The 26,780-nt window shown below is 48.6% G+C and overlaps 1 protein-coding gene across 1 annotated transcript; it reads right to left on the bottom strand.

Annotated features, from left to right (window-relative positions):
- Window positions 1–10,241: 10,241 nt before the first annotated feature.
- Window positions 10,242–25,866, bottom strand: LOC100193243 (uncharacterized). The gene is made up of 7 exons (NM_001138393.2): window positions 25,715–25,866; window positions 24,337–24,513; window positions 22,618–22,860; window positions 21,963–22,190; window positions 20,572–20,685; window positions 19,307–19,793; window positions 10,242–10,636 (listed from the first exon to the last, which is right to left on the bottom strand). The coding sequence occupies exons 2-7, from the start codon at window positions 24,445–24,447 to the stop codon at window positions 10,530–10,532; spliced, it is 1,290 nt and encodes a 429-aa protein (NP_001131865.2). The 5' UTR covers window positions 24,448–24,513; window positions 25,715–25,866; the 3' UTR covers window positions 10,242–10,529.
- Window positions 25,867–26,780: the final 914 nt, after the last annotated feature.

Here is a 26,780-nt window from a genome sequence, read left to right as displayed (position 1 = left end):
ACCGGCGAGGGGATGCAGCCGGGCCGCGTGATGAAAATCCTTGAAGCCGAACGATGGCTGAAAGGTACCAACTCCCACGGAGTTGCGTTCCTCCAACGACAAGGCGGAAGGACCGCGGGTGTCCCCCATCCGGGGGCTCGGAAGGTGGAAAGACACGATGCATAAGGGAGCGCGACGAAGACATGGTCGCCTTTCAAGGGGGTCACCCTCCTTTTAAAGGCGACTCTCCCAACCTGCGTCCCCAGCCATCATGGGCTGAGTCTTCTCCAACACGCTCCAAGGTCCTCCCCCTACGGCGCGGGGGCTGGGTCCCACACATCATGCAAACTGGCCCAGAGCAGAAGAAGCCAAACCGACGCGCGCGGTGCATGCAACCGCCCAGCGGTTACAAGCGCCCCTCCACTTTCGCCCAGACCAGCGGATGAAAGGGCGGGCAGCCATGCAGGCGGCATGCAACCGCGCCAAGTGGGCGCACCTCTCCGACTTCCAACACGCCCACGCGTCATGCAACCGGCGCGCCGGTCGCTACGTGCAAGCAACTGCACCGCCACTCGCACCACTATCGCGCCTCCTCGACTGCGGAACCAGTACCGCGACTCGAGGCGACCCAGCGCACGACCTAGCAGCGCCAGCCTGGCGCGACGGTCAATACGGCCAAAAATGGGCCGGCAGTAATGGCGGTGGAAGGCGGGCAGGAGCAGCGGTCACGTCGTCAGCCAAGCTTACGTCCCATCCGGGGGCAGCAAGAGAACCCTCTCTCACGGCGTGAAGACAGCGCGCCCGTGTTCCGTTCCTCGAACGGCTCGCGCACGCGCAACGGCCACCTCGCGAACCGCCCGCTCTGTCGCATTAACTCCGCGGCGCGACAGGCGGCGCCTCTGGCAGGAGAAGCGAGCGACGCTTCGCCTTCGCCATAATGACCGCGTCAAAAAAGGTACGTCACGTCATTCGATTTCGTATCCTTTTCCTTTTCCTCTTTCTCTCTCTTACAACAGGGACCGGGAAAGGGGGATACCCCGAAAAGGATCCTTCTCTGTGAAGGGAACAGGCTCCGAGCCTCCCTACTGATCAGAGGTTTGAAGGCTGGCCCCTCGGAGGGGTTTAACAGCCGCCTCAGAGCGCGTGGGCTCCACACCCACTACTGGTCAGAGGTTCGAAGGCCGGCCCCTCGGAAGGGTTCAACGGCCGCCTCAGGCTACTCGGGCTCCGCGCCCACTACTGATCAGGGGTTCGTAGGCTGGCCCTCGAAAGGTTCACAGCTGCCTCAGACACGGAGCGAGGGATGACCATGGGTACGTTCGATACATAACAAAGGCTCGGGCTACGCTCTCGAGGTACCCTAGGACATTTCCGAGACCAGCGGGAACGATCTTGTAACGGAATCCCATCAGAGGGAGGCATCGAGCCCTCGGACCCCGTCGACAGGGGACCGGGTCCGGCAGATCACCCGTAGGTACTTTTGGGCGCGCCTCTGGGCCTCTAGCCGACCCCTAACAAATAGGGCACAGGCGTCCACTCGGATTACCCGCTGGCAGCTCACCGGAGACACCATGTTCGGCGCCCTCCGAGGGCAACATGGTGCTCTCCCCCCCTCCTTGCGGAAAGGCGACGCAGGGGCGTATGTAAAAAAGTCGAGTCTGTCCCTGACCGTCCTCTCGCCCTGCGTAGAGGCTCGGGGGCTGCTCTCGCAAACCCGGCTCCGGCCAAACCGTTGACAGTGTCAACATACCAGCCCGAGAACTTGGAACCCGACCGTGCACCCGGGCTACGACCAGCTCGCATGAGGGAACAACCAGACTAGCCGAAGCATTGCGCGAGGCATTAAGACCTCGGAGGAGTCAAACCACTCCTCCGAGGCCTCGAGGGCTACACCCGGCGGGTGCGCTCGCGCGCACCCACCGGAACAAAACGCAACCGAGAAAGGCTGGTCCCCTTGCAAAAAAGTGCGACGAAAGCCTCCAAGCGAGTATTAACACTCCCTTAGAGGCTCGGGGGCTACTGTCGGGGACCATAATTAGGGGTACCCTCAAGGCTCCTAATTCTCAGCTGGTAACCCCCATCAGCACAAAGCTGCAAAGGCCTGATGGGTGCGACTAAGCCAGGGATCGGTCCATTCGAGGGACTCGATCACGCCTCGCCCGAGCCCAGCCTCGGGCAAGGGCAGCCGACCCCGGAGGATCTCCGTCTCGCCCGAGGCCCCCTCCAGCGACGAACATACTTCTGGCTCGCCCGAGGCCCAGTCTTTGCCAAGAAGCAACCCTGGCCAAATCGCCACGCCAACCGACCAAATCGCAGGGGCATTTAATGCAAAGGTGGTCTGACACCTTTATCCTGACGCGCGTCCTCCAGTCGACAGAGCCGAAGTGACCGCAGTCACTTCGCCGCTCCACTGACCGGCCTGACAGAAGGACAGCGCCGCCTGCGCCGCTCCGACTGCTGTGCCACTCGACAGAGTGAGGCTGACAGGCAGTCAGGCCCGGCCTCAGGCACCATAGGAAACTCCGCTCCGCCCGACCCAGGGCTTGGACTCGGGCTCAGCCCCGGAAGACGGCGAACTCCGCTCCGCCCGACCCAGGGCTCGGACTCGGGCTCAGCCCCGGAAGACGGCGAACTCCGCTCCGCCCGACCCAGGGCTCGGACTCGGGCTCAGCCCCAGAAGACGGCGAACTCCGCTCCGCCCGACCCAGGGCTCGGACTCGGGCTCAGCCCCGGAAGACGGCGAACTCCGCTCCGCCCGACCCCAGGGCTCGGACTCGGGCTCAGCCCCGGAAGACGACGAACTCCGCTTCGCCCGACCCCAGGGCTCGGACTCAGCCCTGGCCTCAGCCGACGATCTCCGCCTCGCCCGACCCAGGGGCTCGGACTCGACCTCGGCCATGGAAGACAGACTCGACCTCGACCTCGGAGGAGCCTCCACATCGCCCAACTTAGGGCACGGACCGACCACGTCAACAGGAGGCGCCATCATTACCCTACCCCAAGCTGACTCAGGCTACGGGGAACAAGACCGGCGTCCCATCTGGCTCGCTCCGCCAGACAAGTAATGATGGCACCCCGCATGCTCTCTGACGACGGCGGCTCTCAGCCCCCTTACGGAAGCAAGAGGACGTCAGCAAGGACTCAACAGCCCCGACAGCTGTCCTTCCGCCAGGCTCCAGCGCTCCTCCGACGGCCACGACACCACACGAACTGGGTGCCAAAACCTCTCCGGCTGCCACGATGGCATGTACTTAGGGCGCTAGCTCTCCTCCGCTAGACACATTAGCACTCTGCTACACCCCCATTGTACACCTGGATCCTCTCCTTACGCCTATAAAAGGAAGGACCAGGGCCCTCTTACAGAGGGTTGGCCGCGCGGGGAAGAGGACGGGACCGGCGCTCGCGTGAGGCCGCTCGCTCCCTCCCGCGTGGAACGCTTGTAACCCCCTACTGCAAGCGCACCCGACCTGGGTGCGGGACGAACACGAAGGCCGCGGGATTTCCACCTCTCTCACGTCCGTCTCCGGCTGCCTTCTTTCCCCCTTCGCGCTCGGCCTCGCGCCGACCCATCTGGCCTAGGGCACGCGGCGACATTTCACTCGTCGGCCCAGGGACCCCCCGGTCTCGAAACGCCGACAATACTATTAAGTATTAACACCTATAATAGCATGTCAATTCTAGTGATGTAAATGATTAAAAAAATTGCTCAAATATAAATGCATAATGTAAAGATGGGATTAGGAACTCTTCGATATTTTGCTAATATATCAGAGAGTCAATATCCCCTAGTAGTCATCGCTGGAGAATCCACGCAAGGTTGTTGAACCCCTTGGTCTGTACAAGGACCAAGTGCTCTCTATGAGCTGGTCCTTTGCCTCTCCGGCATGATGAACTACTTACACCCATGTACAAGATTGAGTTGGGACATACACTAGCTCTCTAAGTGATCACCACCAAACCATCTAGGTGATGTCGGTCACTAATAATAACAAGCACAAACTCCTCACTTGATTTAATGAAGGCTAATCAGAACATCATGTACACACTAGCTACTCTCAATGTGTTAATGAGCTGTTGACCAAGTTATTATTAGCTCTCAAGTCCCTCACTAGGAAACGACTCTTCCTCACACTTAAATGTGTTTCTTCGGTTGTTAGAATGGGCAGGAGATTTAGAATGGATGATCTAAGAGTAATATTTATAACCTACTATAGGAAACAGTGACACCTAATAGGGGGTGAATTAGGATTTCTAAAACTATTCTCTAAACTAGGCCACAATTAAATCCCTAGAGCAAACCTATGCAAATAAACAATCTGGAATGGAACTCTTGTGGATGACGATGGTACTTTTATCGAGGTATCCGGAGCCACGCAAGGTTACGACTAATCCTTGTTAGTGCCCCTACGCAAAGGGTAGCCCATGCGAGGACCAAGCACCTTGGTCGAGTAACTCCATAGAGAGCCTAGGGCCTTCTCCACGTGCAAGTGGTGCTCCGCTTCTAGCTCCTCTCGGACGCTCCCCACCATCTCCACTATCGAGCTTCCGGCCGAAACGTCATGGGCCTCGTTCCCTCCGATACATGGTGGCGGCCGTGACACAAACTCGGTTGTCACGGTCTCACAAGACTCTTGTCCCACTCAGTATAATTACAACGACTCACTCAAGAGCCGAGGGGTTGTGTGGTTTTTCTAAACTCACTCAACTAACTAGGATTAACCTAGAGCAAGCGCATAAGCAGTCTAACTAACCTAAGCACTTCACAAAGCACCTACGCTAATCACCAAGTGATTCTATTAAACACTTGGGTGTTTGAGCAATTTGAAGTGTCTACAATATGTCTTGATATGTCGCTTGGGGTCCCACACCTTCAAATGGCCGGTTGGAGGAGTATTTATAGCTCCCCCCTTAATTATAGTTGTTGGATAGAAAGCTGATTATTTGTGTCGTCAGACGCACCGGACATGTCTGAAAGAGAAATGTGTCATTTCTATATTGTTTTGGTGATTAGATGCACAACACATTATGGTTAAACTAACATGATGTATGAGCAAATGTATATGAAGCAAATTGAGCTTCGAAGAGGACATAATGCAAATCTAGATGGACCAAGTAAAAAGGTAAGCTTTGGACACTTAGTCAATTTTTGTGTGCTAATCATATTTGTCTAAGTGCCAGGGACTTCATAAAATCAAGTCAAAAGGTGCAAAAGAAACCAAGAAAGAAAAAGGAAAAAATGTGCCGAACTACGTAGCACCGGACAGAGTGTGCACCGGATAGTCTGGTGCACGGTCCAGCTAGTTGGATGTTCTCGGGAATTCTAGCCTACGTCGGCTATAATTCGCCAGACGATCCGCGCGAGACGTGGGACAGTCCGGTGTGCCAGCTGCGCAATGGCTAGCTACCACATCGGCCAGGAGCAACAGTCAAGTGGCGCACCGGACAGTCTGGTGCCCCCCATCGGACGGTCTGGTGCCCCCCAGAACAGGAAAGCAGCCAATCACGCGATTCGTAGCCGTTGCATTGTTCATTATCCGGTGTGCATCGGACAGTCCGGTGCACCCGTGGACAGAAGGCAACCATAGCCTTCCAAATGATGCTCCAACGACTCCTTGGTCCCTAGGGGCTATAAAAGGGACCCATTGGTGAATGGAGCTGAACACCAAGCACCCATTGAACATTCTACAACGACGAGACTTCGCAAACACACAATTGTTTCATTGTGATAGAGATTTGAGCACTTCTTTGAGTTGTAACTTCGTTGTGTCGTTTTGTGTGCTCTTTCTTGTCTTGTGTGTGTGTGTTGTTGCTGCAACTCTAGTTCTTGTGTGTGTTTCTATTCTCCCTTACTCTTGTGTTCATTTGAGATCATTTGTGTAAGGAGTGTGAAAGGGAAATATGCTCTTGGGCCATTTCTAAGTATTTTGGTGATTAAGTGTCCAACACAAGTGCCTAGTGTTAAATTGTGCCAAGGACTCAAGAAGTGCAAATCAAGATTAAAGGTATGTTTCTAGACTTAGTACATTGTTTTGAAGACTAATGTATTGTGTCTAAGTGCTAGAAACAGGAGAAACAATTATGGAGAAGTTGGCTGTGTACAGCCAAAAGACTGCTCGGTCTGGGTGCACCGGACAGTGTCCGATGCTCCAGGCTGGCTCTAACAAACTGGCTGCTCTCGGGTTTCGTCGGCGGCGTACGGCTATAAATCACCGGACTGTCCGGTGGTGCACCGGACTGTCCGGTGAGCCAACAGTCGGCCCGACCAACGGTCGGCCGCGTAATCCGCGCGCGACGGGTGGCAGAGCCAACGGTCAGAAGGAGCACCGGACTGTCCGGTGTGCACCGGACAGTGTCCGGTGCGCCAACGGCTCTGAAACTCCAACGGTCGGCTTCGCCAAAGAAGGAAAGAAATCCACACCGGACAGTGTCCGGTGGTGCAGGCGACAGAAGGCAAGAATTGCCTTCCTGGAATGCTCTCAACGGCTCCTAGCTGCCTTGGGGCTATAAAAGGGACCCCTAGGCACATGAAGGAGGACACCAAGCATTCTCTAAGCATTCCTAAGCACCAAGACTCCAATTCCGCGCATTTGATTCTTTGTGATAGCAACTAGAGCTCCATTTGAGTAGAGAACTCTTTGGGTTATGTTGTGAGCTCGAGTTGTGACTTGTGTGTGTGGTGTGCTCTGATTTTGTGTCTTGTGTGCGTTGCTCATCCCATCCTTACTTCCGTGCTTCTTTGTGAACATCAAATTGTAAGGGCGAGAGGCTCCAAGTTGTGGAGATTCCTCGCAAGCGGGATATAGTAAAAAGCAAAACACAGTGGTATTCAAGTAGGTCTTTGGACCGCTTGAGAGGGGTTGATTGCAACCCTCGTCCGTTGGGACGCCACAACGTGGAGTAGGCAAGTGTTGAACTTGGCCGAACCACGGGATAAACCACTGTGTCTATCTGTGTTGATCTTCTTGTGGTTATCGTGTCTTGCAAGAACTCTTCTCTAGCCACTTGGCTTTATTGTGCTAACTCCTAACCAAGTTTTGTGGCATTAAAGTTCAAGTTTTTACAGGATCACCTATTCACCCCCCCCCCCCTCTAGGTGCTCTCAGAGTGAGAGACTCCAAATTGTAGGGATTCCTCACAACGGGATATTGTTGAGATAAAGACAATTGTGGTATTCAAGTTGATCTTTGGATCGCTTGTAAGGGGTTGAGTGCAACCCTCATCTGTTGGGACGCCACAACGTGGAGTAGGCAAATATTCTACTTGACCAAACCACAGGATAAAAATCGTTGTGTCACTTGTCTTTATCCTAGTGCGATTTTCTCTCTATTCACTTCACTTACATTATTGCTCTAAGTTTAATATTCACTTAGTGAAGAACAATTAAGTGAAGAAGTTTACTTCGCTCATACTCCTCATTCGAACTTGGCTCTTACTTTCACTAATCCAATATTAGTCCAAGTTTGTTTTTGTTAAACTGTTTTTACAGGATCACCTATTCACCCCCTCTAGGTGCTCTCACTTTTACAGTTTTACAAGCAAATATATATGTACATGTTCTTTCCATCTCCAACCTACAACATTCTAGAATTTACTGGTAGTAAAAAAGTAAAAAGAGTATCATTTCAATGTATAAAATGTGGTGCACAAAATCATCAAGTACACATTTTGCGCGCTAAACTCTAATCTCTACTATATTTAAGTGGGAATTTTTTTCACGTGTCTCCCTCCCGCGCATCGCCAGAAAAATACAAAAAGTAAGCACGAAACCTAGGGTTCAAACCCTAACCCTCTCTCTCTCTCTCCTAAGTTTAGCTTCTAACCACTGGAATACATATTTAGTTGTGTTCTATGATAAATATTGTAAGTATTGTTTTTGTGAATATAGAAATCATAGTAAGACATGGGCAACCGACTAGTTTTTCTTTAATATGCTCCCTGCACCCACAGAAGGATCACTTTTTAATGAGTCAAATGATTTAAAGTTTAACTAAGGTTATTTAAAAAACCACTAATATTTATGAAACACAATAGGGACCATAAAATTAATTACGAAATATATTTTTATAGTAAATCTAATTGGAGACATAAATGTTAGGGGCAACTACGCTAGTGTCCATGTTTTAGGGTGTCGCTATAGATTTGTTCATGTTTTTTAGACTTTGCGTGTTTGCCCCTATTCGTTTCAAAACAAAATTGATGTATGCCCCTACTCCATTAGTTGTATTTAACGATGTTAAGTCATAATAAAAAAAAGACAAGAGACAATTACGTCAGTGCCCAGATTTTGAAGTGTAATTGTAGTTTTGTCCCTATTTTTAACATTTACATGTTTTATGATAATTCAAATTATTTCTACAACAATTCAAATTATTTTGATAATAATTTGATTGATTGTTTGCAATAATTTGAATTATTTTCAGAATAAAAATATTTTAAATTATTGTTGCCAAATATTTTTGAATTATTGTTGCCAGTTTTTTTGGATTATTGTTGTTAAAATATTTTTTTTTGATCTCTACTATATTTAAGTGGGAATTTCTTCCCACGTCTCCCTCTTCGAGCAGCGCCAGAAAAATGCAAAAAAATAAGCACAAAACCAGGGGTTCACTCTCTCCCAAGTTTAGCTTCTAACCACTGGAATACATATTTTGCGTGTGTTTTATGTAGATATTTTAAGTATTGTTATTGTGAATATAAAACCCGTAGTAAGACACGGGCAACCGACTAATTTTTCTTTAATATGCTCCCTAGACCCATAGAAGGATATAATTCTCGCTTTTTAATGAGTCAAATGATTTAAAGTTTAACTAAGATTATATTTAAAAAATCACTAATATTTATGATACACAATAAGTACCATAAAAGTAATTACAAATATATTTTTATAGTAAATCTAATTGGAGACATAAATGTTAGTTAATACTCTTTACTATAAATTTTCATGAATTCTATAGTTACATTTTTTGACGGAGGGAGTATAATTTATGGCAATAAAAGTTTGATAGAAATAATTTATAAATACAATTTCATGCAAATATTTCTTAGACAAGGTATTGGTGAAAGAATAAATTTCCTGACACCTTATGTTTGTATTATTGGCTGGAGCGTGGAGTGGGTATACATATACTAGCACTAGTCTTAAAGACACGGGAGGATCATGATTTTATATCGGTAGAGGCGGTATATAGCTAGAGTGAGCTAAGCAGGACTATTCCCATTTTGGAAAAGTAATCCTTCTATCGCGTCTGTCCAAACACGGGCACGTCATCTTGTTTTGACATTTGCAATCTTGTACGGTTGTACTTCTTCCGTCTTCACGACCTTATCGTCTAGTACGTACGGGCCGTGGCGAATAAGACGCTCGTTTAATTTGATTTTCGGCCAACCGTGGGCTTTTTTTTTACCTCTCGCCTGTTTGATCGATGAGTTAGTGGACGAAGCAAAGGCTTTAAAAATGGTACATCTACTACATCCAGAAGACCAGAAGCAGAAGAATGCTACTAGTAGAGTAGTAGTAGATCTCGTCTGACCCGGGTCGGTGTCAGTCCCTCTGATGTCTGATCCAACGACGTGCGCGCCATATTTTAACGATCTCATTGGTCGGCACCAGCACAGGTATGGAATGGAACGCATTGGATTCTTTACCTGCAATTCTTGTCTACGACTGACCTAGCTGCAGCACACTGAGGTACTTGGAATTTTCTCACGTGTGAGGGATTGTCACAATTTTTTTTTAATGTAACAAATAAAGGTTGCCCAACTTAAAGCCAACTGTTTATACTAATGAGGTTGTTCACTTCGAATTAAAGCCAGTTATTTGTATTGCTGCAATTATAATCCATAAAGACAAAATACTGATGGATTAAAGCCAAACGAACAAGATTTTCAATAAAAAAAAGCGCCCATGTCCCACACACCTCTCTAAACCATGGTTTAAAACATAGGAATATTTCAAAGGAACTGAACAGTTTTCATGAAAGTCCTTCAAACCCGGCACCCCCATTATTCATTTCATTGTAGTAGCAGAGACCACACGAACTGTTTCTGTTTGTTACCAGTTGGCTCGTGCACATCAGCAGTTCAGCACATATGGTGGCACACCACATGATCCCAACAGAGAGAGTTTGGTAGTTTACAGACCACATGACCCTCACTTTTACGACCAATCATACATAAACAAATCAGGATCATGCATATTTGACCTGAATGATTGCACTCGAAGGTATACAATCAGAGGATGGTGTTCTGCAACTGCAAAAGCAGGATCGAAGTTCCCGAGAAACTTCAACACATAAACACAATACAGCACATTTCCTTCTTTTAGTTTCAGCAGTTAGAACAACTTACAGGGAAGCTGGAAACATAAGAAAATTGGCGATGCGGAATAAAAGGCCACACAAGGCACAACACACCACAGCATTACACAACAGAAATATGAATCACAACCCAAATCTAGCTGCATGATATCGTTTGGGAATGTTACGTTATGGGCAACCTGGAGAAGCACACTTTAGGATGGCTTGCCGACGTCAAATTGGAGGAATGTGTTATCAGGCCTCTAACTCATCACCCTGGTTAGGAGAGTCCGCCCGTGCTTTTGGAGCAGACCTGTTAAGCGAATTCCTGCGGGTTGGTCCCTTCCCTGATTCTCTGCCAACTGTTTGCGCATATACATAATAAAAATTCAGACTTACGGAGTGATGGTGATGCATGGCAACGTAACATGAGTTCTGAGATGATGTTTATACCAGTAAAAAAATCGATCTGCAGGTAAGACTGCCCCCGCGACATTATATTAAAAAAAGATCTTCTCACGCAGGTAGAGAAATCCCTCGAACCCCTAATCTCATACACGGCTGCACTATAGCCAGTGGTGGAGCACCCGTTATGGCCAACTATGGGTAGAGCCATACGTAAAAATCATGTTTGGTGTAGTGGTAAGTTCATACTGCTTACAATCAACAGGTTCTAAGTTCGAGTCCTATGTGTTGCATCATGTTTTTCTCTTTTTTTGTCCTCTTCAGCCATACCTCATTATTGTGTTGTCCTCCGCACTGACTGTTATGGTCGCTAGATCGGTGAGGGATTGGAGAGGGGTATCGATGGGCAGGAACGTCGGTCGGGGGCCTCTGCCCACGGCCGAGCAAGAGGAGGGTTTGTCCTTTCTAATTCTTGCCTGCTTTATTTCTCATCCATTGATTACATAAATAGGCCGGTTGGCCGCCCCTATCTAGCTAGAGATCCTTATCTCCTAAAAACTCTCAACAAACTACTAACTGATAACCTTCCTAGATAATCTCAACTAATCTCCTAAATAATCTCAACTAATCTTCTAATCTTATATCTAACTATCCTTATCTAATCCCCCTTGAGGGCCCATGGCTGCTGCTGCCGCAGCCCCTCCGTAGGCCTCCTTAGGCCCTGACACTACACCCCTCCTGGACAAGCAGCTCGCCCTCGAGCTGCCGCATAACAGGTGCTCAAAGACCGAGTCTACTTGACCCAAAACCAAACACCTAGAAGACAAGCCTTTTACATCTCGGCTTATCTTATTATTTCGAATCTGATTTTTTTACCCCATAAGATAAGGTGGACACGCACGTGTGCAGCCACATGGATCCCATGGACGCCATCTGCACGAATGGGGAGCACATGGATGGGCACCTGGAATAGGTCGCAACAATAACCAGCGGAGGCGCCCTCGTGGCGGCCGGTAGCGGAATGTGGTGGCGCTAAATAGTGCGCCCTTGTTGATGACGAGGTGAGTGTCTTCCCTACCGCTGCTGCCGTAGAGTTGAAGTTCGTCGCCCGCGGGACACGTACCATGCTCGCACTTGGAGATAGCGGCCCGATGCCACTGCTGATGGCCGTCCGACAGGGTGAGGTCGCGCCCACATGTGTCGAGGTCAACCGTCACCAAGACTGCCTCGAGCATCTGCCGGCGCATCTCCCGCACTCTCTGTCGTGCAAGGAAGCCACGAGCAGCAGCTTGTATGCCCACAACCGCCGACGTCCGGAGCCGTGCAGACAACGCTAGCTGGTGCTGCTCATGTTGCACTGCTGCCTTGATTTGCAGCAGCCCTTGCTCAACCTTCTGGAGCGTGGCTTGCATCTTTGCGAGATCAGCCCTTATGTTGGTCCACAAGTCCCCCATCGATGGAGCTGGTGATTGCTGAGTCGTGGTTGCCCCCAGTGGCGTCGCCCATGGGGGCGGAGACGCCGTCAACGAAGATGATGTGATGAAATTTGGCGCTGTTCCTGAAGATGGGCATGCCGACGTCCAGTATGTGGTGACAAAATTGGCAGATGATGCTGCCCATGGAGATGGGGACGCCGGTTGCCAGGATGGAGTGACGAAGGTGGCATGCGGCGTAGCCCATGGAGATGGGGACGTCGGTTGCCAGGACGGCATGACGAAGGTGACATGCGGCGCAGTCCATGGAGATAGGGACGCCGGTTGCCAGGATGACGCCGCGAAATTGGCAGCAGAAGCCATGGGATTAGATCGAAACCCAAGCTATCTGATACCAGATGTTATGGTCGCTAGATCGGTGAGGGATTGGAGAGGGGTATCGATGGGCAGGAACGTCGGCCGGGGGCCTCTGCCCACGGCCGAGCAAGAGGAGGGTTTTGTCCCTTCTAATTCTTGCCTGCTTTATTTCTCATCCATTGATTACATAAATAGGCCGGTTGGCCGCCCCTATCTAGCTAGAGATCCTTATCTCCTAAAAACTCTCAACAAACTACTAACTGATAACCTTACTAGATAATCTCAACTAATCTCCTAAATAATCTCAACTAATCTTCTAATCTTATCTCTAACTATCCTTATCTAATCCCCTTGAGGGCCCATGGCTGCTGTTGCTGCCACAACCCCTCCGTAGGCCTCCTTAGGCCCTGACACTGACTGTAGCCCATGTGAGAATGACATGTGCTTTGGCATGGTCGTGTGGGATAGATAAGGGGATTTTTTTAATCACAACATGAAATTCTCTCTAACGAGGATTCCAACTTAAGACCTGAGGAGTGCTACTCAGCTAGATCCCCTTTCACATGTTTATACTAGTAAGGAAGTAAGAAATTAAGCATCTGATTCTAATTTCAGTATTTCTCTTTGCAATGTTTAAAGGAGCTTTAAAAAAAATCTTGGGTAAACACATACGTTTTTTGCAAGCACATCACTTGAGTTTAAATATTTGATAGAGGAAAATGCATGATAAACTAGAAATTAGCGGGGAGGATATGAATGAACTCAAAAAACACAAATAAGCTACCCCAATAGATATTCTATTCCAGATGGTTCTAGTTGCTTTCAGCTACTACTTCAAAAAATTTCTCAATGATTGCCATTAGCATTTTCAGAAACTACTCTCTATTTTCTTCTTAATATAATGATGTACAGTTCTCATGTGCGCTCTAGAGAAAAAAAATGATCCTAACGTGTATTTTGTGATGGAATAAGTCTTGAGCATCTAGAGGACAGCCTGCTTTTGACTGTCCTCTGTAGTCCTTTAGCATCTAGAGGACAGCTTGACTGTCCTCTGTAGTCTCTTTAGCATCTAGAGGACAGCAGTCGCTTTTTGACTGTCCTCTGTAGTCGCTTTAGCATCTAGAGGACAACAGTCGCTTTTGACTGTCCTCTGTAGTCTCTTTAGCATCTAGAGGACAATCCTGTTGTGTAGTGTGTGTGAGAAGGTGTGGTAGTGCAGCCCCTAGGGCTATAAATATGTGTCCCCAACCCCTCTAAGGGTATGGCATTGTGTAGTGTTTGAGGAAATAAACAGAAAATTGCCCCAACTCATAGTGTCATCCTCTGATGAGAGTTAGAGTCCCTCTACTTACAATTGGTATCGGAGCCAAACTATCCTGTAGCCTAAACATCTCTTGCTCATCTCCTTCCCGCGCCTCTCCCCACACTCAGTCGGCAGCAAGAGCTCCAACTGTTCCTTCCTCTCCTGCTCAGACGAGCAACCTTTCGTCTGAGACAGCCTCTTCCACACGCAGCGACCCCTCACTAGCCCACCATGTCCCTACGCTCGGTCACTTCGAGTGCGCGGCGCCAGCAGGAAGCCGAGGTCGCCGCGGCACAAGAACGAGAGCGAGCAGCAGCAGCGGCTGCAGCGACAGCGGCGAGGGCAGCACGGTTGGCGGCGGCGGAACTGGCAGCGGCGAGAGCGGAAGTAGAAGCAGCGGAGGCGGCGGATGCTGCACGTGCGGCGGCAACAGAGCTCGAGGTTCTGCGCGGCAGTAGAGCTGGCAGCTCTGCTTCTGTCGACGACAACACCGACGAAGAGCTCAGGCTGGCGAGGGAAGCAGCGCGAGAGCAGGCGGCACAGTGGGCAGCCGCGCATCCCCATGGGGGCGCGCGTGGCGGCAGCCCAGATAGGCGCCGACGAGCTGACGGCGCTCCAGGCGGGGGCGCACGCGGCGGCAGCCCAGACGGGCGTAGACGCGCCGGCGGTGCTCCAGGCGGCGGCGACCGAGTCGACGGAGATCTCGGCCTCTACAGGCGGCGCGGTTCTCCTTTCCCGGATCGGTACCATGGTCGCCGCATGGCCCAGGCCATTGTCAGGGACATCGGTCCCGACGGTGGGTGGCCTACCCTCACCAAGACCAACTACGTCGAGTGGGCCGTGGTGATGAGGGTACGGCTCCAGGTTCGCCACATGTGGGAAGCAGTTCGTTACGACGACGTCGACTACCACGAGGATCGGCGGGCGCTGGATGCCCTCATTGCTGCAGTCCCGCCCGAGATGCAGTTTTCGCTTTCCCAGAAGCGGACTGCCAAGGAGGCCTGGGACGCCATCGCTGCGACCCGCATCGGCAGCGATCGTGCCCGCAAGACCACACTGCAGGCACTTCGCAAGGAGTGGGAGAACCTGGCCTTCAAGCCAGGTGAGGATGTTGATGACTTTGCTCTCCGCCTCAACACTCTGTTGCAGAAGATGGTGCAGTTCGGCGACGACACCTACGATGAGGAGAGAGCTGTTGAGAAGCTCTTCCGTTGCATCCCCGAGAAGTACAGGCAGATTGCTCGCTCGATCGAGTCTCTGCTAGACCTCTCCACGATGACGATCGAAGAGGCAATTGGTCGCCTCAAGGTGGTCGACAGCGACGAACCACAGGCTCTCTCTGGGCCTATCACTATCGGCGGGAAGCTACACCTCACTCGGGAGCAGTGGGAGGCCTGCCAGGGTGACAAGAAGGGGGAGTCCTCCTCGACACGAGGCCGCAAACGCGGCAAGCCGCGCAAGGCGCGTGGAGGCGCCCAGGCCGGGGCGCGAGGACATGCTGAGGGTGGAGCACGTGGAGGTGCCCAAGGCGGCGCCATCGGCAACAAGAAGCCGGCACGAGACGACGGCTGCCACAACTGCGGCAAGCTTGGCCACTGGGCCAGGGATTGTCGGCAGCCACGACGTGGCCAGGCCAACGTCGCACAGGCGGAGGCGGAGGAGGAGGCCCTGCTCCTGGCACATGCAAGCATCGAGCCATCTCCAGCGGCACCGGCCGCAGCGGCACTCCACCTTGATGAGTCGAAAGCACGCGCTTTCCTCGGCGACGGCTCCAACAAGGACATGATCGAAGGATGGTGCCTCGACACCGGCGCCACTCATCACATGACCGGCCGACGGGAGTTCTTCACCGAGCTTGACTCTAGCGTCCGAGGCTCCGTCAAGTTTGGGGACGCCTCCGGCGTAGAGATCAAGGGCGCCGGCTCAGTCGTCTTCACCGCCGCGTCTGGTGAGCACAGGCTGCTCACCGGAGTCTACTACATCCCCGCGTTGAGGAACTTTATCATCAGCTTGGGACAACTGGATGAGAACGGTTCGCGCGTGGAGGTCGAGCACGGAGTCATGAGGATCTGGGATCCCTCTCGTCGCCTTCTTGCCAAGGTACACAGGAGTCCAAAATCGGCTATACATCCTCAATGTGAAGGTGGCACAACCTTGCTGCCTTGCTGCTCGTCGAGACGACGGGGCATGGCAGTGGCACGAGCGCTTCGGGCACCTTAACTTCGAGGCCCTGAAGCGGCTCAGTGCCAAGGAGATGGTACGAGGCCTGCCGTGCCTTGACCATGTGGAACAATTCTGCGATGTCTGCGTGTTGACAAAGCAGAGACGACTCCCCTTTCCCCAGCAGTCGAGCTTCCGAGCCAAGGAGAGGCTCGAGCTCGTGCATGGGGACTTGTGTGGCCCGGTGACACAAGCCACACCAGGAGGACGACGCTACTTCTTGCTGCTCGTCGACGATCTCTCCCGCTACATGTGGGTGATGATCCTTGGCAGCAAGGGAGAGGCTGCGAACGGCATCAGGCGTGTGCAGGTCGCTGCGGAGGCGGAGTGCGGCCGCAAGCTGCGCGTGCTGCGCACCGACAACGGCGGCGAATTCACGGCGGCTGAGTTCGCGTCGTACTGCGCGGATGAGGGCGTTCAGCGCCACTACTCCGCGCCGTACAGCCCGCAGCAGAACGGTGTCGTCGAGCGGCGCAACCAGACGGTTGTGGGGATGGCTCGGGCTCTCCTCAAGCAGAGAGGAATGTCAGCTGTCTTCTGGGGAGAGGCGGTGGTGACAGCGGTTTACATCCTCAACCGCTCGCCCACCAAGGCTCTCAACGGGATGACACCGTACGAGGCTTGGCATGGGCGCAAGCCGGCAGTCTCTCACCTACGGGTCTTCGGCTGCCTCGCGTTCACCAAGGAGCTTGGCCACATCAGCAAGCTCGACGATAGAAGCACCCCGGGGGTGTTCATTGGCTACGCGGAGGGCTCGAAGGCCTACCGCATCCTTGACCCAAGAACACAGCGTGTGCGCACGGCGCGCGACGTAGTGTTCGACGAAGGGTGAGGATGGGCGTGGGACAAGGCGGTGGACGACGGCACGACTCCGACGTACGACTTCACCATCGAGTACGTCCACTTTGAGGGAGCTGGGGGAGTAGGCAACTCTTCTCCGAGCAGGTCTACCCCAGCCCCCAAGTCTCCACCAACTCCAGCGCCACACTCTCCAGCTCCTGCTACAACGAGCTCTTCACCACCACGCACTCCAGCCACGACTCCGGCTACAGCGAGCTCTTCGCCACCACGTACTCCAGCACCGACGGTACCCTCTCCGGGAACGTCCTCTCCGACACCAGCTCGTGTCGAGCACGACCCAGTGGAGCTCATGACCCCTCTGTCCCGCGACGAGGAGCGCGTCGACGCGTGCTACAACGGCGAGCCGTTGCGGTATCGAAGGGTGGAGGGCCTTCTCATCGACCCGTCGGTGCCAGGCCCTGCATCTCGCATTCTGGCAGGAGAGTTGCATCTTGCATGCGACGATGGTGAGCCTCGATCTTTCGCGGAGGCCGAGAAACATGCGGCTTGGCGTGCCGCGATGCAGTCGGAGATGGACGCGGTTGAGACGAACCGCACCTGGGAGCTCGCTGATCTCCCTCATGGTCATCGCGCGATCACCCTTAAATGGGTGTTCAAACTGAAGAGGGATGAAGTCGGCGCCATCGTCAAGCATAAGGCTCGCTTGGTGGCACGCGATTTCTTGCAGCAGGAGGGGATCGACTTCGACGATGCCTTCGCCCCTGTAGCACGGATGGAATCCGTGCGACTCCTCCTCGCGCTGGCAACCCTGGAGGGCTGGCATGTTCATCACATGGATGTCAAGTCGGTGTTTCTTAACGGCGACTTAAAGGAGGAGGTCTACGTACACCAGCCGCCAGGTTTTGCGATCCCTAGCAAGGAAGGCAAGGTGTTGCGCCTGCGCAAGGCTCTCTATGGCCTGCGACAGGCACCGAGGGCGTGGAATGCCAAACTGGATTCCACGCTCAAAGGAATGGGTTTCACGCCAAGCCCGCACGAGGCGGCCATCTATCGGTGGGGCAATGGAGGAAGTGCCCTGCTGGTGGGTGTCTACGTCGACGACTTGGTGATCACCGGTGCCAAGGATGCAGAGGTGGCAGCGTTCAAGAAAGAGATGAAGGCCACCTTCCAAATGAGTGACCTGGGGCATCTCTCCTTCTACCTGGGGATTGAGGTGCACCATGGAGACTCCGGGATCACACTTCGCCAGACCGCCTATGCCAGGCGCATTGTTGAGCTGGCTGGGCTCACCGACTGCAACCCAGCTCTCACTCCGATGGAGGAGAGGCTGAAGCTGAGTCGCGACAGCACGACGGAGGAGGTGGATGCTACTCAGTACCGACGTCTTGTGGGGAGCCTTCGCTACCTCGTCCACACACGGCCTGACTTGGCATACTCCGTCGGCTACGTTAGTCGGTTCTTGCAGCGACCGACGACGGAGCATGAGCAGGCTGTGAAGAGGATCATCCGCTATGTTGCGGGGACTCTCGACCACGGTCTCTACTACTCGAGGTGCCCTGGGGAGGCACACCTTGTCAGGTACAGCGACAGCGACCACGCCGGCGACATCGACACTAGCAAGAGCACAAGCGGAATCCTCTTCTTCCTCGGCAAGTGCCTCATTAGCTGGCAGTCGGTCAAGCAGCAGGTGGTGGCCATGTCCAGCTGCGAGGCCGAGTACATAGCGGCGTCCACTGCTTCGACTCAGGCTCTCTGGCTGGCTCGACTGCTAGGTGATCTCCTCGGGAGAGACACTGGAGCGGTGGAACTCAGGGTGGACAACCAGTCCGCTCTGACATTGGCCAAGAACCCCGTGTTCCATGAACGGAGCAAGCACATCCGGCTGAGATACCACTTCATCCGAGACTGCTTGGCAGAAAGGAGCATCAAGGCGCGCTACATCAACACCAAGGATCAGCTTGCAGACCTGCTCACCAAGCCCCTTGGGAAGATCAAGTTTGTTGAGCTTTGCTCCAGGTCCGGGATGGCCCAACTTTCTCACAAGACGACGCCCAAGACTTAGGGGAAGAATGATGGAATAAGTCTTGAGCATCTAGAGGACAACCTGCTTTTGACTGTCCTCTGTAGTCCTTTAGCATCTAGAGGACAGCTTGACTGTCCTCTGTAGTCTCTTTAGCATCTAGAGGACAGCAGTCGCTTTTTGACTGTCCTCTGTAGTCGCTTTAGCATCTAGAGGACAACAGTCGCTTTTGACTGTCCTCTGTAGTCTCTTTAGCATCTAGAGGACAATCCTGTTGTGTAGTGTGTGTGAGAAGGTGTGGTAGTGCAGCCCCTAGGGCTATAAATATGTGTCCCCAACCCCTCTAAGGGTATGGCATTGTGTAGTGTTTGAGGAAATAAACAGAAAATTGCCCCAACTCATAGTGTCATCCTCTGATGAGAGTTAGAGTCCCTCTACTTACATTTTGTGCACCAATTAAAAAACATCTGGACCAAGATAACAGTATGTTTACCATTATTTGGGAGGGATAACCGCTTCTTGGCTGGTCCATTCACTTGCACAAGCTTATCTTTTGAATTGTGCACATCCTTAGAACCTATATCTGTTGGCTGGGAGCTGACTTCCTCAAAAACTTCACCCACAGCCTTTGCCTTCTGTTTGGATGATCCTAAAGATGTGGATGGTAATACATTTGCTGGTCGTGCAAATGAAGTACAACTAACATCTGAATATGACTTTTTGTGGTTAACACCTTTCTTCTTGCTCAGACCAGGAGTATTTGAAGTTGACACTTTACCCTTTGGTGTGATCTGAGAATTTGCTTCCTCATCCTTATCTTCATGCGTTGGCAGACTCTCTTTGGCATTACAGTCAAGTAACCTGTTCTCCCATGGACGTACAGCCATCCACCTGTCTAACCAATTTGACTCCCAGTGGTTCTCACCAAGTTCAAGACCTTGCAGGCTCAAAGAATTTTGTTGCTTGGAACCAGCTTGCCGCTGACAAAGATGAAAACACTTGTCAGTGACTTCATAACCTAAGAGATATTGAAAAGTAATACAAAGTTGTAGGAAGGGCTGTAATAAGCAAACAAGCAATAATTGTTGTTTATATTGTAAGTAATTTTGGAACATTAATGATAGTTGGGTATGAGCATCAATTCAGATTGGTGATTTGAGGAAATTAGTACAATAATGACCTGCTAAGTGTAAAGACCTTCAATTTGTTTGTGCTCATTTAGACGCAACAGGCAGCAAAGACAGAATGTATTTTCCAAGAAAAATAAACAGTATACATATATGTTATAGTGGACGCACTAACCAGTTTAACACAAAAATTTAAGCTGTTAGGACAAGGTAGACAATCCACTTATACACTTAAACACCCCACTTACATGCAGCTGAAGAGAAAGGCGTAACCGTGGAAATAAAGAGGCGGAAGCACTAAAAAAGCCTCTGCCAGAATTCGAACTCGAGACATAACTCGAGACATCTGGCTCTGATACCATGTTAGATTGGACGCACTAACCAGTTTAACCTAAAAATAGCATATATATTTCTCTAACTAACAAACTATAACCAAGGAAAATATTTTTCACCGGGCTGCCGTTTTTTAGAAGAAACTAACTATAAATCTATAATCAAGAAAAATAATTAACATAACCTCAAGCACTAAACCGTTGAACTAATTCACTCCACAAGTTCTCGTCAGCTTGCAACTTGTACAGTTCTCACTTCTCAGCACAGCAAATGTACCCTCCAAAAAGGCAAAAAATACCTGATGAGTCAAAGCATATGCCATTGCCCTCTCACGCTTAGCAGCAGCTTCTCGTCTTTTCAGTGCTTTAGCTTGCATTTCCTCCATGGAACCAATACTGCCACACCAGCCTCCCTGCATTTATTGTCGTTGCAGAAGCAAGAATAGAACCGTATATAGAAATAAAGAGCTCATTAGATAAGAACAATTATTGACTTCCTCAATTTTCGTAGCAGGAAAAAAAATCATGGACACTTAAAAACAAATTCTGGTGTTCATTGTCCAGGCCAACAAGAATGGAAACATATTATTGCTAGAATAGTAGATATTTACTTCAACATATGGAAATGTATCAAAAATGGATCAAAAAACATCATAGACATATTCTACTGAAATCATGCAAACAAGGCAAGTCACCCAGCTGTAGTGCTGCCAGCCAGGTATCAAACCCTTGTTCCCACACACAAAAAAGGTCTCTCACTGAGTAAACTGCTTTCAGAGATATACACAATTACATCCTGGGCAGCTGGTGTTCAGTGCCTTTCTCGACCTTAATTGCAATTGCAAGGTCGTCTGTCCTCATGAGTCAGAAGCAGTGGTTATGAACAAGTCAACTCATAAGAAAATACTACCTGACCCTAATCCACCAACCCAATTACTATGAATTACTCTCCACAGCCCCATCGAACTGACATTGTGCATCACCTCATCTTGGTCGTTGAGGAAATGAGGCTCTGGGGTATAGCTGAAGAAAAAGGCATCACCTTGTTGACTGCCCATTTGCTTGATAGTGCCTAAACTTTTTTTTCTTGAGGTCACTCCCCCTGGTTTTTAGGCATTTCTGTTTTCTATTGTTTTCCCTTTGGGTATGTTTGTGAATGTGTTGTTGGATGCTTTGTGAGTAGGTAGTTCTGTTTTTGTAGGGTCTCTCTACCCCATTTTTATCTTCTGCGTGACCGAGGAAAAAGACATCGCATGATCGCATCACCCCAGGGCCAATGTAGGCCAAGGTGAAAAATGCCAGAATTAGATAATGAAGAATAAATGCAGAAACCTATGAAGCATAAAATGTACTCGGGTAAAAAACAAAACACACACACACAACAACAACAAAGGATCAAAGAAGATTCATGCACAGACCCCCTCCCTTCATGCAATATATGTTCCTAGGGGAAAAGGTATTGCCAAGGAAACGATGCAAAAATATGGAACAAGTGAGACATCTGGCAGAGGGACAGGACTGACGCAGTCCTGGGTTCGATGCAGCCTCTGCAAAAATGCAGAGCTAAGACTTGCCTCGGTTATTCCTTCTGTAGACCCCACTCATGTAGGAGACGCCAGCACTAGATCTGTCCTTCCATTTTTAAGTGAGACATCTAGCAGCATTACGACTTCGAGACTATGTTTCTTACCTCGACTTCTCGGACATGGTTCTCATGATCATCTTGTTCAGGAATCTTTTTCCGTGCCACTTGATTTTCTAAGGCAACACGAACTTGTCTTGCTCGGACACGAGCTTTTGCTTTTACCAGCGCTTGCATACACTGAAGCGTCTCTGCTGTCTGCCTTCTAACAGAATGGCCCCTAATAAGGGCTTGAAGTAGAACTATTCCTTTCAAAGCTCGTAAAGCACGCCTAGCCTGGTAGATATGAATAAAAAAAATCAGAAATCCAAAACCAGAAGCGAAATTAAATCATGAACTAAAATGTTTTACTAAAGTTGTTGATTCTTTAACCGGTGCTTTACTAAAATGACAAAACTTGCACCTAAATACTGTTAAAGCTGGTAAAGGAAGCCTCAGTACTCAGTATCATAGTGTTTATGCTTTCCTGACCATTGAAGAATAATAGGACTTCCTAGTAACCCAAACTGGTAGAACTCCCTAAAAAGTTCTCCTTTTTCTTGCATCATCTTATTTCATATCGACGACACTAGCTGAAAGTTTCCAAGTTGCTTATTTTCATAAATCGATGAAAATCAATACAACCATAACCAATATATACTATACTTAGTGTATATCACTAGGTAACAGAATGTTTTGAAAAGATAGCGTACCAAGAACGTACCAAGAACGCTCGAAACGCAGACTGGACAACAGTTGCGGCCAAATCTTCGTTACTATGATGTTCAGCCTGAGAAATGTGCACATCAAGCGGTGTACTGTCTGAAAAAAATGAATTTGAAACCATTTGTGCGCTTTTGTTATCAGTCAATGCTTCACTTTGTACTGTAATTTCTTCGACTGCAAGTGCAGCTCCGGGATCCAAAGAATGTTTCCGTTTGTGCAGTGATTGATTAGCAGAGCTCTTCTGCAACATTTGTAATTCATTTTCATGGTGAAAAGCTAATAAAATTAAAAGAAAAATGATATAATAGGTTAAAGTAGAATGGTGATAATCAGCAAGTCAAGTTGGATTGCAGGAACATATGACAGATGTAAAACATCAAGCATCGTAAATCTGTAATATATACAAGTCACATATGGACAAACTACATACAGTTCATGACAGAGGCTACAATAGTTTGTATGCCATTCAATTGTACGGAACTATTTTAGTAAACAGTCACAAATGTGTGCAAACGAAGCTGAGCTAGTTCAGCGGATTCAAGTCTCGTCGAGACAAATTTGGGTGCCTATTTTCTTCTTAATAAAATGTTACCCTATTTCCTCTTAGGTTGATCTAGTCTTTTTAAATGAACGTGTGCATGCAAAGGTTTAGAACTGTAAAAGCTTCAAGTACCTGTAATTGATCTAGGCGAGTAGTTAATGATTTACAGGTTTAGAACTGTAAAGCTTCAGATAGATATAATCGAACTAGGCAAGTAGTTAACTGATTTACAGGTAGGAACTTCAGTTTAATTACATTCAGATTTCATTGCCTCAAGGACAAAACAGACCATCTTAAAAAAGATTCCATAGAGTAAGGACAAATCAATAGTCTAGTTGTGCACAAATCTATCGTCCATCCATCACTGACAGGCAAACTCGAAATTAAATTAGAAAGATGCCATTAAGTGCACAACCACAACTTTGTTTCAGCATGCCTTTTGTCTTTTCTTCTCTTCAATAGGTAAGGTCAGAGGGCATAGAAGCACTGTAACTGATACTTCAGTGTTGCTACATCAGTGCACATTTAATATGCAGGGTTGTTGGCATTAGCAATGTAATGTCAACAATATTTCTCATTAATCAGCATGTTCCATGCAATCATGTATTCTTGGTACCAAACGTAATGGAATACACTTGTCGTCTTTATGTGCACTAATGACCAAGTTTTGGTAAACCCTCTATGTGCACTAATGAACAAGTTCTGAAAGTGAAGCATATTGGTTGAGGAACAGGCTTGTGACGAAGACATGTCAACAACAGAAGCTATGTGGCATCCAATGAACAAGTTTTGGTAAACCCTCTATTCTTTTGCAGTCTTTCTGATTCTTCAAGGCTTGTCATTTTCACAAAGAGAAAGACATAACAAAAACAATTGCAGTTCTCCAAGTTGTGCTCACGAAAAAAGGGAAAATAAGAAAAATACTTAGATAAGTATTGTGCATCATTGATGTCATGGGGTTCAGGCATCACATTAAGCCAAATTATAGTTAACTCAATGTGCTGTAATGTTTCAAAAAATCATCACAAAACTGAACTGTAGCAGCTATACTTAAACTTTAGGTGTACATGGATTTTTGAACATGGCAACATGAATAATTCATTAATGAGGACGCCCACACGCATTGATATGAAATCTGCACAAAATAATAAACCTAAGTGGAATGTCATGACTTACAGTTTCACTGCTCTCAGCGTTCCACCCTTTTTCTTGCTTTTCTGCATTCTGCGCTTTTTCTTGCTTCCTTATGCCAACCAAGGATTTAATCCACTTGGATGAGATGCCCATGATACCCCCTCCTTCCCTTTCACCAACTCAATGACCTCAGGCCAGTATGTTGCAGTGATTGGTGCACTATACATAGAAGTCAAAAAATCACTTCTGCTTAAAACTTAAGTTAAAACACAAGGGCGATGAATACGATCACTCAACCGAGAAACTCAATGTTACAATTGCCGGAATTTAAAGCAATGTTAGTGGCGCTTATGCAACAAAGCGCTAGCACATGCAAGTAGTTTAGGCAAGAACAAAGATATACAGAAGTGTCCATGTGAAGATTGGAAATAAGCATCATGAGCAAAATTTATGAAATCCAGTGGTTAATGCAATAAACAATCTCACTGATATGATAAGGTCAATAGGACACCCACTATATTCTGTCAGTCATTACTCTACGCGGTGGCAGTTGCCTTTCTCATAATCTCATTGATATCATAGATACATTGCTAGCCAAGATCATGACTTGACAAGTACCAATAGCATCGGTATATCACTGTGAAGTTGATAGAAATCCTTCAACATATTAATTGGAAAAAAATCTGAAACGAATTGACATTAATCTATATTATGTACTGATTCAAAAATAGAAACAAGTCACGAACTAAATGGGCAGCCTGATCGAATATATGCAGTGGGCCTAATAAGGAAGTAAAGAGTGTTCACTCCACATGAAAGCACCGGTAATCGCCTTATACCAACTCTAAAGATGCGCATCTCAAATTCTGTAAAATGAAACAAATAAGAAGGCTACCAGTGGTGGTGGTGGTAGCCTACCACCACCATTATTGAACACTGTTTGGCTGAACGGAAGCAGGAAGGGGTAAATGACAATTAAGTAAAGGTGGCATTTTACAGCACTCTATGATTTGTGGCAAATACAAGCAGCAGCGCCTTTGAACATACACACGGATTGACCTAGAAGCCCCAAAACTCCACTCAAAGTGCAGCATAGAACAATATATTGAAAAATGCAGCAACCTGCAACAAAGACTACTTTAACTTCTCCCTTGGCAGGCACAAAAACCGATCAAATCAAGCGTAGCCCAGACGGGAGGCGAAACGGAGAGGATCAGGCATAGCTCGGACGTCGAGTCCCACAAAAATCCAGCAAAATGCGACCCAAATCCAGGAAGACGCCCACCAATCCCTCAACCGCCTCCGAATCAGAGGACCAAACCGACACAGGCGAGTGCGAGACCCAGACAAGGGCATCGCCGCTTGTCACGCCCAATGTCCGATCCTTAGCACATCGAATCGAATGGGGCTGGAGACTCACCTGAGCGGAAGAAGAGGAGAGAGCTTTTGCTTGAGACGGGACTGCCGGGACGAGAGAGACCATGCCCTCTCCCCCCACGCGCTCCCTCGTGTCTGCCCTCTTCTCTTTTGGTTGCGCTTGGATTCCGATTTCTCTCTCTTGTCTGCGCTTTTCGTCCCTTCGAAGGAAAAATTGGCTAAAAAAAAGAAAGGTAGTTGCAGTTCGAGGAGGGCACATTTCTACAAAGGCCCTTGAGAACTTTGCGTGGAGATGAGAGCGTGGCAGGCTAGCTGTGACCTGCGTAGCCGTTGAGAATGTGTGTGTATCTGATTTCTGACAAGAAGCGAGCGCTTTCTTGTCGTATTTGGATGTACGCAACACGACTTTGAGCTGATGTATATGGCCGGTGGTGGATATGATCGTGTAAAATATTATTTTATACTAAAAATATAGTTTAAAATAGAAGCTGGGATAAGACAATGTGATATAAATTTTACATCATAATATGTAATGATCGAATCAGATTAGTATCAAGCTTTATTTTTATTTATTTTTGAATTAAAATTAATTAAGTGTATTGACTTATACGAGAAAACATTTAGATCGTAATCTATTATCACCCCTATATTTGAGTTTACGAAGATAGCCTAACCAAACTCGAGTAGGGTGGATGATGTTTTCTTTTCATAATAATATATTTTTGTTTATCGAATTTTAAGTAAAACAAAAATTACTTAGATTCATATATGAATGTAAAAAATTTAGATGCGAGAATAGTTGAATAATACTCCCTTCATTTAATATTATAAGATAGGATGCTATTAAAACCTAGGTATCCAAAAAAAACTACAACGAATATGTGTGAATAGGCCTCTAGTTGAGTTGGTTACGTGGTCTCGGTAATGATAGCACTTAGAGGGGATGAATAGGTGATCCTGCAAAAATGATTTAAAACAACACAAATTTGGTCTAAAAAAGTTAGTGTAAACTAAAACCAAGTTTGGGAGAAGAGAAGAGAAGAGAAGAGAAGAGAGAAAAGGTCCTCTTCACTTTGCTCTTTTAAGATGTGAATTAAACTAAGAGCAAT

The sequence above is a fragment of the Zea mays genome, chromosome 1 (assembly GCF_902167145.1).
Source record: "Zea mays cultivar B73 chromosome 1, Zm-B73-REFERENCE-NAM-5.0, whole genome shotgun sequence".
Classification (NCBI taxonomy): Eukaryota; Viridiplantae; Streptophyta; class Magnoliopsida; order Poales; family Poaceae; genus Zea; species Zea mays.
Note: the sequence above shows the minus strand (reverse complement) of the source record. Positions and strands in the feature narration are given on the sequence as shown.

Bases quoted from the DNA above. Each gene is read 5' to 3' on its own strand.
- LOC100193243 (NM_001138393.2), bottom strand. From the start codon at position 24,447: ATGGGCATCTCATCCAAGTGGATTAAATCCTTGGTTGGCATAAGGAAG. The intron at 22,191-22,617 runs GTACGTTCTTGG...CATATCTACCAG, and splicing joins CTGCGTTTCGAGCGTTCTTG to GCTAGGCGTGCTTTACGAGC. The intron at 19,794-20,571 runs GTATTTTTTGCC...CATCTTTGTCAG, and splicing joins CATATGCTTTGACTCATCAG to CGGCAAGCTGGTTCCAAGCA.